Here is a 13,360-nt window from a genome sequence, read left to right on the forward strand (position 1 = left end):
TGTTTTCCGCATGATGTCCGCACGAATCATGCGTAGAGAAAAGTACTGCCAAAAGCAGTTTCTTCTCTGCATGATTTGTGTTGACATCGTGCGTAAAACACATGGACCCCATTATAGGCTATGGGGTCCGTGTGCTTTCTTTGCTCACCATTTTTAATGCGTTCGGTATTTCGTTCAGGGGGTCCCCAAGCAGACTCACTGAACAGAATACCGAACACAGATGTAAACCAGGTCTCAGGCAAGTGTCTGTGATAAGATATTGATGACGGGTCTGGACACGTCATCCTCTGCATGGATACTTCTGGTGGGACGTTCTTTGAGCTGTGTTTGGGTGTACAGTGTCGTCTTACTAAAAATGGTTTCTATTGGAGCCTGTGGAGGTTTTGTTGCCAGAGCTGGAAGGGTCCTCCCAAAACCGGTTCTTCCCATCTGTAAACTCTATTTTGGAGGTAATCATCTGTGTCTCTAACAAATTTTGTTTCTTTTTTTTTTGCTGGATGTACTAAATTTTATTATGGTCTGTTCAAGGTTGTTCTTCAGTGATGTCCATTCATAGCTGGGAAGAGTATTATTCAGTTTTTGCTCTTTGTTATTCAATTTGGTATGTAGTTCTCCTATTGTATGCTATAATGTTTTCACTGTCAATAGAATGAGGTCAACTGAGAATGTTTGAGTATATTTAAAAATTTCTTGCAAATCTTTAATGAAGCAGAGTCCACATGGGATTTGTTGCAGCGGAGTTCACCTGGAATTCCTTGTTTTTTGTAGCACTCGGTGAGGGTTGCACAATGCAATTCCAGTGATGTCCTTAGAGCATAATTCCAATGCAGGAATGTGTAGAAAGTGGTTGGTGCTTGTTACATTCTATATGATCCAAGTTGTTTCCTCTGAGTTATAGGAGAAGGTGTTAGATGACATCAAGTAGGTATGAGGTGCTGGTCCAAGGTGAGAAATGGGTTAAGGTGGATACCAAGGCTACAGCACTCTGAAATAGGGATGGTGCCTGTGATAGGGTTCTCCAACCCAACATAACAATGAGAGTAAGATCACTGTGCATTATAGTAGTTTGCAAATCAAAGGAAGATTTTTTTTTATTTTATAAAGTACATTTTATTTATGAGTAGCCCAGGTACTTGGTAGAATATTTTCAATTTCCGTCACCAGTATTTTCGCCGTGGTCTAGCAATGGAATACCAATGCAGTGCATCAGCATTCCATTGCGGCTTTCCGCTCCTGCTTAGGCCCGGATCAATGGATCTAATCAGGAGGGAGTCTTGAGTTGCGGATCACGCGGCTAAATCAGCTGCATAATCTGAGGCAAGATCAAGCAGGACGTTCTTGTTTCTGCATCCTGCTGCGATCTATGCATCCCTTTGAAAACAATGGGAGGCGGATTCTGGGAGGAATCTGCTCTGGATTCGGGGGGAAAATCCACCGCCAAATCCACGGCAAATTTCTTCATGTCAACACAGCCTGACAATGGTGAGAAGTGCTGTTACATAGCAGTCATTGCTCTCCAGTCAGTCTCTTCCTCAGGTAGACATCTTCTTGGACAAAGGATGGTCATTTTACTACGGTATGAAATCCCTTGATGAGTCCTTGGAGGGAAGAAATGTCTTGGTATGTTTCAGGGAGTACCAGGTTAAATTTTTTAGAATCACTGATTTGGTACTGCCCTTGTCAGGACAGGAGTTATTTTTGGGGCTACCAAACCATAACCATCTTAGTGAATACAGTCTTTTCTCTAGATCAACTGCCAATGAATAAGAATATGAATGTAGGAAAATCAAGGAAATCAACAGACTGTCACCACTAAGATGGTCAGAGAAAAGCTTTCAAACTATGCAAAATTTTAAATGATTTATATGTTGAAAAATGTTTAACTTTTAGTTGTCTACAAAATTATGTTCATGGGGAAACCCATTTAATAGGGGCCTATTTAACTAATATAATTTAACATATACAAAATTCTGTTTTATGGATTACTCTGCTAATTTGGTATATACTCTGGTAATATACACTGATAGGAACAACCTTTTCCTAGTCAGTTGCGTAGAGATTTATTACACTGCTGCATTTGTCACGTTCATGTCTGTTGATAGTAACTGCCATAAACATATTCATTTGTACAGGCTTTCAGAACTACTATGATGCTTGCTCTGAAGGACTGAAACAAGCCAGTCTACGGTTAAAATTTGGTGGCCCAGGAGATTCATGTCATTCGCCACCGAAGTCACCCATCTGTTGGGGTCTACTAAGTCATTGTTATAATGGTACCAATATTTTTACTGGGGAGACAGGAGTGAGACTGGACTACATTGCTCTGCATAAGAAGGTTTGTACTATATGGGTTAAACAACTGTTGCTATTGTGTTATTTTAGATGCTATAAATGTTTGTGCAGTTGAAATAAATATTCGTAGGGAAATTATCATTGTATAAGATTTATAATGGCTGGTTATGTATGTTCATGTTCATATCTTTGCCTGCTCCGTTTTACAATATATTTTACTGTTATGAAGCTATATTTGTATAAGTTGCTCAATGTAAATGTCCACCATACTATCCCTTTATTTGATTGCCCTCTTGTGTCGCAACAGTGACACTGCATTATAATAATCATCATTCTATTTATATATAGCACCGACATATAGTCAAAAACGGACATTTGAGTAATAATGAGACACAGACTAATACATTATTTATCATTTTTGACAGTGGGAATGAAGGTCCTGCTCAAAAGAGCTTACAATGAATGAGGAAATAGGAGTGACAGAATGAAAACAAGGTTTTTTATGTTATAGGGTGGAGGAAGCTCCCATCGCATTTTGGAGCAGGAAATCGACACTGTTAGTGAAATTCAACAACGGTTTCCGCAGTTCAAACCTATTCCTATATACAATGATGAGGCTGATCCTCTGGTAGGTTGGTCCACACCGCAGTCTTGGAGAGGAGATGTTACATATGCAGCCATGGTAGTAAAGGTATGACTATGATATCATATGTTTATTGTGCGATATAAGTATACCAGTAGTAGTACTGCTGGAGGGAAGAGTAGCATTATTAATTTTTGATTGTAATGATCAGTGTACTGATATATCACTAGTTCAGGTTTCTTGGTAAGCAGCAGTTCCTATTATGTTTCATTCAGTAGTGTTCAAGTAATGCAATATCTCTCTATTAAAGGCAATTTATCACCTATATTTTTTGTACCAGGTAAAGGTAGTCTATAACCACCAAATTTGTTGCTAAACCAATTATATGCTATTGTTGGCGCAGTATATATGTGGTTTAGAAGTGATTTTGGAGCTTGATTCCCTTTAAAACCTGACAGTGAACAAAGGTGGATTTAGCATTGCTATCTGTTATTTAGTTTATTATTAGGCTAAGTGGCTAGAGTGAAACAGCATGATTTTCAAATTGCTTAACTATAGATAAAGAAGGTATAAAAATCTTTAAATATATGTTTAACATAATACATTGATATGAAAAAGGTAATTTTATGATGATGTATTCTCTTTGAGACCCACAAATGTGTACATGCTGTGGGTCATTTAGTGCCATTTAGGAAATCTAAGGCTAAGGCCCCATGTTGGGGAAATGCAGGGTTTTTTTGTTGCAGATTTTGTTGCAGTTTTTTGAGCCAAAGCCAAGAATGGCTACAAAAGGAATGGAAACTCTATAAAAAGTTCTTAAACTTCTCTCTTCTGCTAAATCCAGTCCTGACTATGGCTCAAAAAACGCAACAAAATCTGCAACAAAAAAAGCTGCTTTTCTGGAACGTGGGGCCTTAGCCTAATGGAGTCTCTAGATTTTATGTGTTCCTTTGTTATGAGCCAAAACCTTTTTAAAGTAAAGTGGAGGGATGACTAGCATTATTAATTTTTGATTGTAATGATCAGTGTTTTGCAACTGATTCTGCCACAATAACTCAAATTTTACTTTATAAGTAATCTGTCAGCAATGTTGAACTCAAAACTGCTGACATTGCTACACAGTGCAGATTGCATGACTGAGAAATCCATGTTTTAATTTCCCTGGTGCCTAAAACACAAGTGTCCAGGAGACAGCCCCTCTGTATACAGTGCCTCTGGCTCTCTACTGAATGTTACCCAACCCCTTTCCTATAAATGATGGTTCTAGTTGTCTCCTGGGTGGACACTGGAGCCACCACTCAAACCAGCAGTAAGAAACTGGGGATTATTCAGTGCAAAGGGCACAGAGAACTGTGCATAAAGATCACACCGCCTGGACATCCAGGATTACGGCACCAGGGCCATTAAAACATGAATTTCTCAGTCTTTTACCTTAGCATTGTTTTTGTTAGTGGACTCTATGTACAGTCCTATGAAAAAGTTTGGGCACCCCTATTAATCTTAATCATTTTTAGTTCTAAATATTTTGGTATTTGCAACAGCCATTTCAGTTTGATATATCTAATAACTGATGGACACAGTAATATTTCAGGATTGAAATGAGGTTTATTGTACTAACAGAAAATGCGCAATATGCATTAAACCAAAATTTGACCGGTGCAAAAGTATGGGCACCTCAACAGAAAAGTGACATTAATATTTAGTACATCCTCCTTTTGCAAAGATAACAGCCTCTAGTCACTTCCTGTAGCTTTTAATCAGTTCCTGGATAAAGGTATTTTGGACAAACAATTCAAGTTCAGTTAAGTTAGATGGTCGCCGAGCATGGACAGCCCGCTTCAAATCATCCCACAGATGTTCAATGATATTCAGGTCTGGGGACTGGGATGGCCATTCCAGAACATTGTAATTGTTCCTCTGCATGAATGCCTGAGGATTTGGATCGCTGTTTTGGATCATTGTCTTGCTGAAATATCCATCCCCGATGTAACTTCAACTTCGTCACTGATTCTTGAACATTATTCTCAAGAATCTGCTGATACTGAGTGGAATCCATGTGACCCTCAACTTTAACAAGATTCCCGATGCCGGCATTGGCCACACAGCCCCAAAGCATGATGGAACCTCCACCAAATTTTACAGTGGGTAGCATGTGTTTTTCTTGGAATGCTGTTTCTTTTTGGACGCCATGCATAACGCCTTTTTTTTATAACCAAACAACTCAATTTTTGTTTCCAAAATGAAGCTGCCTTGTCCAAATGTGCTTTTTCATACCTCAGGCAACTCTATTTGTGGCGTACGTGCAGAAACGGCTTCTTTCTCATCACTCTCCCATACAGCTTCTATTTGTGCAAAGTGCGCTGTATAGTTGACCGATGCACAGTGACACCATCTGCAGCAAGATGATGCTGCAGCTCTTTGGAGGTGGTCTGTGGATTGTCCTTGACTGTTCTCACCATTCTTCTTCTCTGCCTTTCTGATATTTTTCTTGGCCTGCCACTTCTGGGCTTAACAAGAACTGTCCCTGTGGTCTTCCATTTCCTTACTATGTTCCTCACAGTGGAAACTGACAGGTTAAATCTCTGAGACAACTTTCTGTATCCTTCCCCTGAACAACTATGTTGAACAATCTTTGTTTTCAGATCATTTGAGAGCGGGCTGTCCATGTTCGGCGACCATCAAACTTAACTGAACTTGAATTGTTTTGTAGAAAGAAATGGTCCAAAATACCTTCATCCAGGATCCAGGAACTGATTAAAAGCTACAGGAAGTGACTAGAGGCTGTTATCTTTGCAAAAGGAGGATGTACTAAATATTAATGTCACTTTTCTGTTGAGGTGCCCATATTTTTGCACCGGTCAAATTTTGGTTTAATGCATATTGCGCATTTTCTGTTAGTACAATAAACCTCATTTCAATCCTGAAATATTACTGTGTCCATCAGTTATTAGATATATCAAACTGAAATGGCTGTTGCAAACACCAAAATATTTAGAACTAAAAATGATTAAGATTAATAGGGGTGCCCAAACTTTTTCATAGGACTGTATATAGGTAATATGATGTATTCAGGAGAATGGAGCTTTCATTGAATTATGTTATGTAAACCTCAAGGATTAACACAGAGATGTGTATACCTACATACACGGCGCTATCTCAAATCGTACAGAGAAACTGGGGAACTAATTGATGGACCTCTCAAAACTGGTAGATAAGATAAATAAATAAAACATAACCTTTATGAGGAAATATTTAAAATAATGTATGTCATAACCAGACAAACCAAGATACAGGTAAGGCTCGGTTCATACCTATGTTTGGGTTTCCATTCAGGGGTTCATTTGGGGACCTCCTGAATGGAAACCTAAACTGCATAAAAAAGCGGCTACCTTAGGAAATTCGTAGACCCCAGAGACTATAATGGGGTCTGTGTGGTTTCTGCTCTGTTTCCACCCAAAAAGCCTTGCAGCACTTTTCTCTCCGCAGTTTTTATGGAAAGAGGGGAATGGAATCCACAAACATAATACAAGCACTGGGGTGAACCCAGTGTAATGTATTGACTGTCTTTATAGCACCTTTTACTGAACAAAATGTGAGCTTTCATTAACACCTTAATCACACTTGGTCAGTGATATGCATCAGGGAATCAGTATAGTGAGCCAAAACTAGGAGTGCTGACTACATGGCAGTAAAGAAGGGTACCTATATAAATGAACAATATTGCACCTGGTCTGTGTCTTTGACCCCTTCTTGGTTTTGGCATGCAAACATTGATGCAAGTCAGTGACCAAACACTGACATTTGATTTAAGCGACATGCACATGATCATGTGCATGATGCTGGGCTGTGATGGATGACAATCATTGAGGTCAGTGAATAGGAACCGGACCTGTCCTGAGTTTTACATGCGTCCCCATACACAGGACCATGAAAATACACAGTTTAGTGTATGTGGCAATGAATGGGTCAGCATGAGGTCTAAGGAGTCATTCATACTTGCACCCCTGTGCGCCCTGTGTCATTCTGCCGGGTTTCTGTCCTCAGTCCCAGTGAAACTGGAAAGGGAGCGGCTTCCTAGTGGACAGTTTTTAAAGCAAACTGCTTTTTTGGACGGACACAAGTCCTGCATGTCCGACTTTATGTCTGGCCAAAAAAAAAAACGGTTTCACCACGGAGAGGCTGCAGGCGGACACCAGCAGTTTGCAAGCCGTCCCCTGTTCAGTTTCTCCAGGGCTGAGGACGGAAACCCGGCAGAATGACACAGGGCACAAGTGTGAACGCCCCCATAGGCTGTATTCACGTGTACCATGTCTTCTGCAATTTGTACAATATGGCATATGTTATTTCTTTTTACAAAAAATGTAAATTATTGCAAAAACTCCCAAAACTACACCAAAAATGGTACATGTGAATACAAAATGCTTGTGTGCATGTTTAGTTCCAGTCAGGTGTACAGTGTAGGGTAAGCGTTTATCTCCTTAAGGAGAAGGCTACCACACCGTATTGTTAAGAATCTTTTCATCATCTGATTAGCAGAGAAGTAAGCCTATTAAAGGATTAACGTTAGTAGAGTTTGGTTCTTATAGATGACGTCACTTCATAGAATTCAGGAATACAGTGCTGTTTTATGGCACTACGGTATACATGTACGCTGCTGTAGTCGGCTCAATTCACAAACCTCAATGTGGAGAAACAACTACTCTTCTGGTATACAGCATTTTGGTGCCTAAGGGGCTCGATTGTTCATGAAGTTCAGAATTTTTGTAAGGTCATAGTAAAGTATATAAAACAGAATTCTAAGAGTAATGAGTCTTTGGTTCTCTGTGCTGAATCCTCCGGCAGCAACGTTGTGAAATATTGAATTATAATGCAGCGGTGTGTTATATAAAATATACTGGAAGTTATAAGTATCATATATTTATAATAACCTAGATAGGAATATACTTTCCTGTTTTTCATGTCTGCATATACTGTACCTATGTTGTATATTTTGTATTTAGGTAATAGATCAGCACCTGGATTTCATGCACGCAGATGGAAACCTCAGCATGAACTACAGCTTGCTAAGTAATGATAATGCCTTCATGAACTATTACCCTCACTACTTCACTCAGAGGACACTGACAGCAAGATTCCAGATGAACAACACTAAGCCCCCACATGTCCAGATGGTGAGAAAACCAGTGTTAACCGTAATGGGCTTGCTGGCTTTACTAGGTATGTGTGTGGCTAGTTGCTTACAAATATTTATGTCATGAGATTGTATTAGTCAATGAGATGCTAAATAATATTATTGAGGACTCAGATGCTGCCCCAACATGGAAAGTGTTCAGCAGGTTCCAGAATGTGTAAGGCCTGGTTCACATGTGCGTTCGGTATTCCGTTCGGGGAGTCCACTTCAGGACCCCCCGAACAGAATACCGAACGCATTAAAAAGTGATTAGCAAAGAAAGCACATGGACCCCATAGACTATAATGGGGTCCATGTGTTTTCTGCGCGGTATCCGCATGAATCATGGAGAGCAAAGTACTTCAAGCAGTCACAGCTGTGTTTATTCAGGTTCTGTCACATAAGAGAAATGTTGGCCATAGACATTAGTTTAATACTGGCAAAAACCCACAGATTTTGACAAATCTGGCCATCCATCTAATATATATATATATATATATATATATATATATATATATATATATATATATAGCCATCTTCTTTGATGGTAGATGGGAGAGGCTTGGGCTTCTGGATTTCTACAAGTCCGGTTCTTCTAAATTCAGTGAGGATAATCTATCACGAGAGGTGTTTGCCAGCAACGTTCTTCCATCTTTTCTATTCAGAATATAGGCACACTCAGCCAAGTGTGTGTGTATAGGAGGGGGAATTCAGGAAGGTTAGCTGTTGGCGAGTGTATAGCAAGTCTCAAAATTATTTATCCTTTCACTTTTTTTGATATGACAGACATATTGAGATATGTGTCTTCACTATGCTGAGTATGAGGAAGCTATTTGAGCACAAATATTCTAGTTAATGTATTATAGTCATATATAGTAATAAAGTGATGTAAAACAATAAATTGAATAAAATAATGTTTATTGTTTTGCAGGAGAAACAGAGATTTCCACTTACATTGTCAGGGACGTGGATACATCCAGCAACGATAGTACTCTTGGGGTCATAGCAAGTGTGCATGAACCAAAGGACGGAGATCAGACTGATAGCTGGCAGTCAGCAATAGTCCTTTATTCTTCAGATGACAACAGAACTTCAACTGACATTAATTTCGTAACACTAAATCTGACAAATTTTCCAAAGTCAAAAGGTGACAAAAAAGTTCCATCATCACCCCCCTTGTTAATGATTGTTAATGTCATCTTATTTATGTATATATTAATTTATTTATTTTACCAAGCCTACTTAAATGCATCATAGGGCAACCTACAAGTAGTATGAAGACCACCAGGTGTTACCCAAAGGAGTGTCCCTATACAGTCTGAACCTTTGTTCACATTTGCATCAGGTTGTTCTGGTCCATCAGAGAAACAGAACAATACACCACTAAAAGAGTGGACACATACGATACCTTGACTATAATGGGGTCTGTTCAGTATCTGTTGTTTTTAACTGAAATTGCAGGATGAAGAAAGACACGCCTCTTGTCCTTTTTGGCAGACACTTTATGGAGACTGATGCAGATGTGAATATATTAAAACTATATAGTTGAATGGGTTGGGGTTTAGGAACAAAATGTGAAACAATACGCAAATAAACAACGATAATATAAAAATGGGTGCAAAAAAAATCAACAATTACACTGCAATTGTCTAAGTGCGATGACTAAACATAGGGATGGACATCAGACCAGAGGAGGATAATGGAGTCTGAGACTATGTCTACAAGGGAACACTTACATCCTTAAAACAACTTAAAATGGACTTACGGTGGATGGAGAACATATGAGAATCCTGCTTCAGTGAATCAGTTCCAGTTGCAGTGTAATTGTTGATTTGTTGCACCCATTAATAAAAGTTACATTTTTGCTGTTTATTTGCTTATTCCTTAACAGATGTGAACATAGCCTGAGATTATAAAATGTGCCCATTGTCACACTGTACAATGACAGTTCATGTTGAATGCGTGTTGAAGTAGTCGCTAAAGCAGACATATGACAGAACTGGCAGATCCTCTCTAGAGTACAGTACAGATATTTTTTTACTCCAATAAATAATGTATTTCATTATCTGAGTCTGAAACCCTGCTCTGTTTCAGATCTTGTGTATGTCACATACTACATGGATAACATGTTAACAAATCCATTTATGGAATGGCAAAAGGCTGGGAGTCCAGATTTCCCTTCCGTCGAAGATTTTAAACACATACGTGATACAGAGGTAAAAACTTGTAGAACGGCTTTTACAGTATTTAAAATCAAATGAAAAATATCTGCATTTATATTTGTAGAGAATCTATTTGTATTATTGCCAATAAGTGGTACGTAACAGTGGTCTCTAAGTACTAGAATCACCCGAGTTATCATGCGGCACAGGATCAGCAATGTGTCAACACAGCATATTAGTGAATAGGGCTTCAGCTCTAATATAACGAATGTATTTTGAAGGGTCCCTACCATAGTGGCTGAGCCTCCTTTTTCAACATAGTGACTTCAGTAGGCGCAATGCCAGAAGGAACAGGCCAGCTGAAAAGATACCCTAAAGGCTAATATATTCATGAGAGTTCAACTAAGAGTAATGGTGGTTTTCATAATTATATACAGTTGTATCTGTAAATGTCTAGGAGGAAAAGAAGGGCGCATGTGTCACAAGTTGTCCAGCTTTCCAAACCTGATTTTGCAACATGGTTTACCCTATTATGTTACAAATGTTGATTTGTAATTGATCTTATGCCTCTTGATATCTTTTTTAAGGATCCAATCATGGAAGGTCCTAATATATTCCCGAAAGATGGTGATCTGGTTCTGAAACTACAACTTCCAGTTCCTTCAGTACTTCTTGTTCATATATGTGGACAGCCTCATTCGCCTCCTGGAAAGGTGAGAGTGACCAAATATGGCTTCCATTTTAGAGTAAAACATTCTATTTGACAGGTAAATGAAAATGCTGTGTTTACACTAAGTGTTTTTAAATGTTTTCTGTCTGTAAAAAACGTTTTTACAGATTTGAAATGTCGTTTATACCTGCCTTACATCTGGTCCACTTAAACTATATATATATATATATATATATATATATATATATATATATATATATATTGACATAATAGATCCTTCACACTGTGCTCTTTAACGGAGGGGAGATTGGACTAAAAAAAAACATATTTCACCAACCATTGTTTTTTGTTTTCTTCAAAGGTCACAGGACTATATTTTATTCCTCTTTTTAGAGGACAAGTGGGAGTAGTCTGGAGCGATGCTTATGTGGTATCACGGTATGTGCACCTTTCAGATCCTAAGAAGATCCTGTTTATTCATTTTATTAATATTTTGCATTATTTCATATTCATTTGTTTGTTCCTGGTTCTTTTACAGATGTTTAAAGACATATGAAGTGGAGTTTTCTTATGATGGTTTTAACTATAGAAGAATAAACACAAGGAATATATTTTTTACTTTATTCATTTATAGCCCTGGTATGTAGCTATTTATATGGTTATCACAATGCGTTATTATAGGGTGCAAATGTATATGATGACAGCCTGTTTTGTAGGCTTAGTATGTGGACTTACCAAGGCAGCCAGATTGCTTTGATAAATATTAGCCTTTGTGGATGACTAAAACTGGCCACAAATATATTAATTTATTACATTAGTCTTCTTAGATTTCATAGGTTGGTTCACAAATGGATTTATCTGAAAGAATTCGGCAAAGCAAAAATGTGGCATCTAAATGTTTATAAGATGAATTGAATATATACCAGAGGTTGTCAAGCTCTTCCTGTATAGTGTTTTTATTTTTTATTTTTTTATGATACTCCAGATTCCTCTCACAATCCAAAAATATACTGCTAAGTTAATTGACCTCTCATTAGAAATAATGTACAAAGTTCATATAAATGATCATACATGTATAAATATATATATAGAGAGAGATGGTGTTACATGGAACAATATACCGTAGAGAAGCATTTGATTTAGTGGCCCTATAGTGACGAGACCATGTGGCTAACAACTTTTTCTTTTCATTTTCAGAAAGCGCCACAGTGTCTGGATCTTACAGAGTGCGAGCTGTTAACTACTGGGATATTCCAGGACCCTTTAGTGTTTCTAAAGTGTATACAGAATTATTTTAGAAGGCTCTATAAAAACTGTGACTTTCATAAAAATGTGTATTTTTTGGCGTTGTTTTGGCGTTAATGTATGCTTTCCAGGCAGCATTACTACATATAAATGCTAACAGGCCTCTAATTCTGTCAAAAGTAACGCTCATGCAAATTGAAAGACTTCAAAGTGAGTTGAGTTGCCGATCATCGTATTTGGTCATTAACACCAAAGACAAAATATCCCCTTTATAGCATCACTGATACTGTATTGTATAGAATTATACATGTATATATTTACATAGAACTTAAATGAGTGACTTAGATTAGAAAAAGCAAATATTATGAGGTGCTACATCCATTGCATGGCAGGCACCACATTATAAGTGACATATCATCTTCACTGAGCCTTCGACACAGATGTAAGCAGAGCCTTAGTTTAATAAAATACGTAAGTGATATTATAGGATTTCCAGTGTTGCACAATCCGAAAATATGTTTCTAATCTAATTTGTCACTGTCCCACTCTGCTGGGAATCTATATATGGCCTACAATACAAGTGAAAAGGTGAGGAAGTTTTCACAGTTGTTAAAATAAACCTACTAGGTTTATGTAACATACCAGGTTTGTTAACTCTGTCCCCTTAATTCTAAGTTGTACATACTATAGTCTCTTAAAGGAGTTGTCCAGGAATTGGACCAACCCCTGTAGTGGCCATAGGAGGTGTGAAATAGAAAAATAATATACTCATCTTTCCCAGCACTCTGCTGTCCATTGCCCACATCTGTTCAGTCTCATGGCAGACTCTGGATGATGGAAATTCTGCGCCACATCAGATCAAACAGTGGACTCAGCAGGTGGTCTCATTAGTCCCGTGGGCCGCAGGACTTCAGCATCCAGGCCAAAGACAGATGAGTATGCGTTTGCTTTTTTTTTTATTTTTATTTTACACCTCCGCCTTTAACACCACAGGTATTAAAATTCATGCAAGTTACTGAAATGTTCAGAAGTTGCCAAAAAAAATGTGCCCCATTCTCTGACATCACTTAATGTTTCCTGGCTGAAATGGCAAGTCACAGGTTGCCTGCTCTACATATACGGAGTAGTTACATGGGAGGATACCTGTCAGGTACAGGCCTAGTCAATAGCCTTAACATACCGGAGAAGGGGGCATCATATGGGCAAAACATTCTGTACTGCTGTATAACATGCAGAAC

General features: G+C 38.3%; 1 protein-coding gene across 2 annotated transcripts in view; it reads left to right on the top strand.

The window, feature by feature from the left end:
- The window catches only part of IDUA (alpha-L-iduronidase), an 87,308-nt gene extending 74,853 nt beyond the window's left edge, over positions 1-12,455 (top strand). For both annotated transcript variants that reach the window (XM_075284321.1, XM_075284331.1), the window contains 9 exons: positions 2,133-2,335; positions 2,804-2,983; positions 7,876-8,092; positions 8,977-9,192; positions 10,140-10,261; positions 10,795-10,920; positions 11,239-11,315; positions 11,416-11,516; positions 12,075-12,455. In XM_075284321.1, coding sequence (XP_075140422.1) covers positions 2,133-2,335; positions 2,804-2,983; positions 7,876-8,092; positions 8,977-9,192; positions 10,140-10,261; positions 10,795-10,920; positions 11,239-11,315; positions 11,416-11,516; positions 12,075-12,175 — 1,343 coding nt within the window. In that variant the 3' untranslated portion in view covers positions 12,176-12,455. The remainder of the gene's footprint in view (positions 1-2,132; positions 2,336-2,803; positions 2,984-7,875; positions 8,093-8,976; positions 9,193-10,139; positions 10,262-10,794; positions 10,921-11,238; positions 11,316-11,415; positions 11,517-12,074) is intronic.
- The last annotated feature ends 905 nt before the right edge of the window (positions 12,456-13,360 follow it).

The sequence above is a fragment of the Leptodactylus fuscus genome, chromosome 1 (genome assembly GCF_031893055.1).
Source record: "Leptodactylus fuscus isolate aLepFus1 chromosome 1, aLepFus1.hap2, whole genome shotgun sequence".
In the NCBI taxonomy this organism is placed as follows: Eukaryota; Metazoa; Chordata; class Amphibia; order Anura; family Leptodactylidae; genus Leptodactylus; species Leptodactylus fuscus.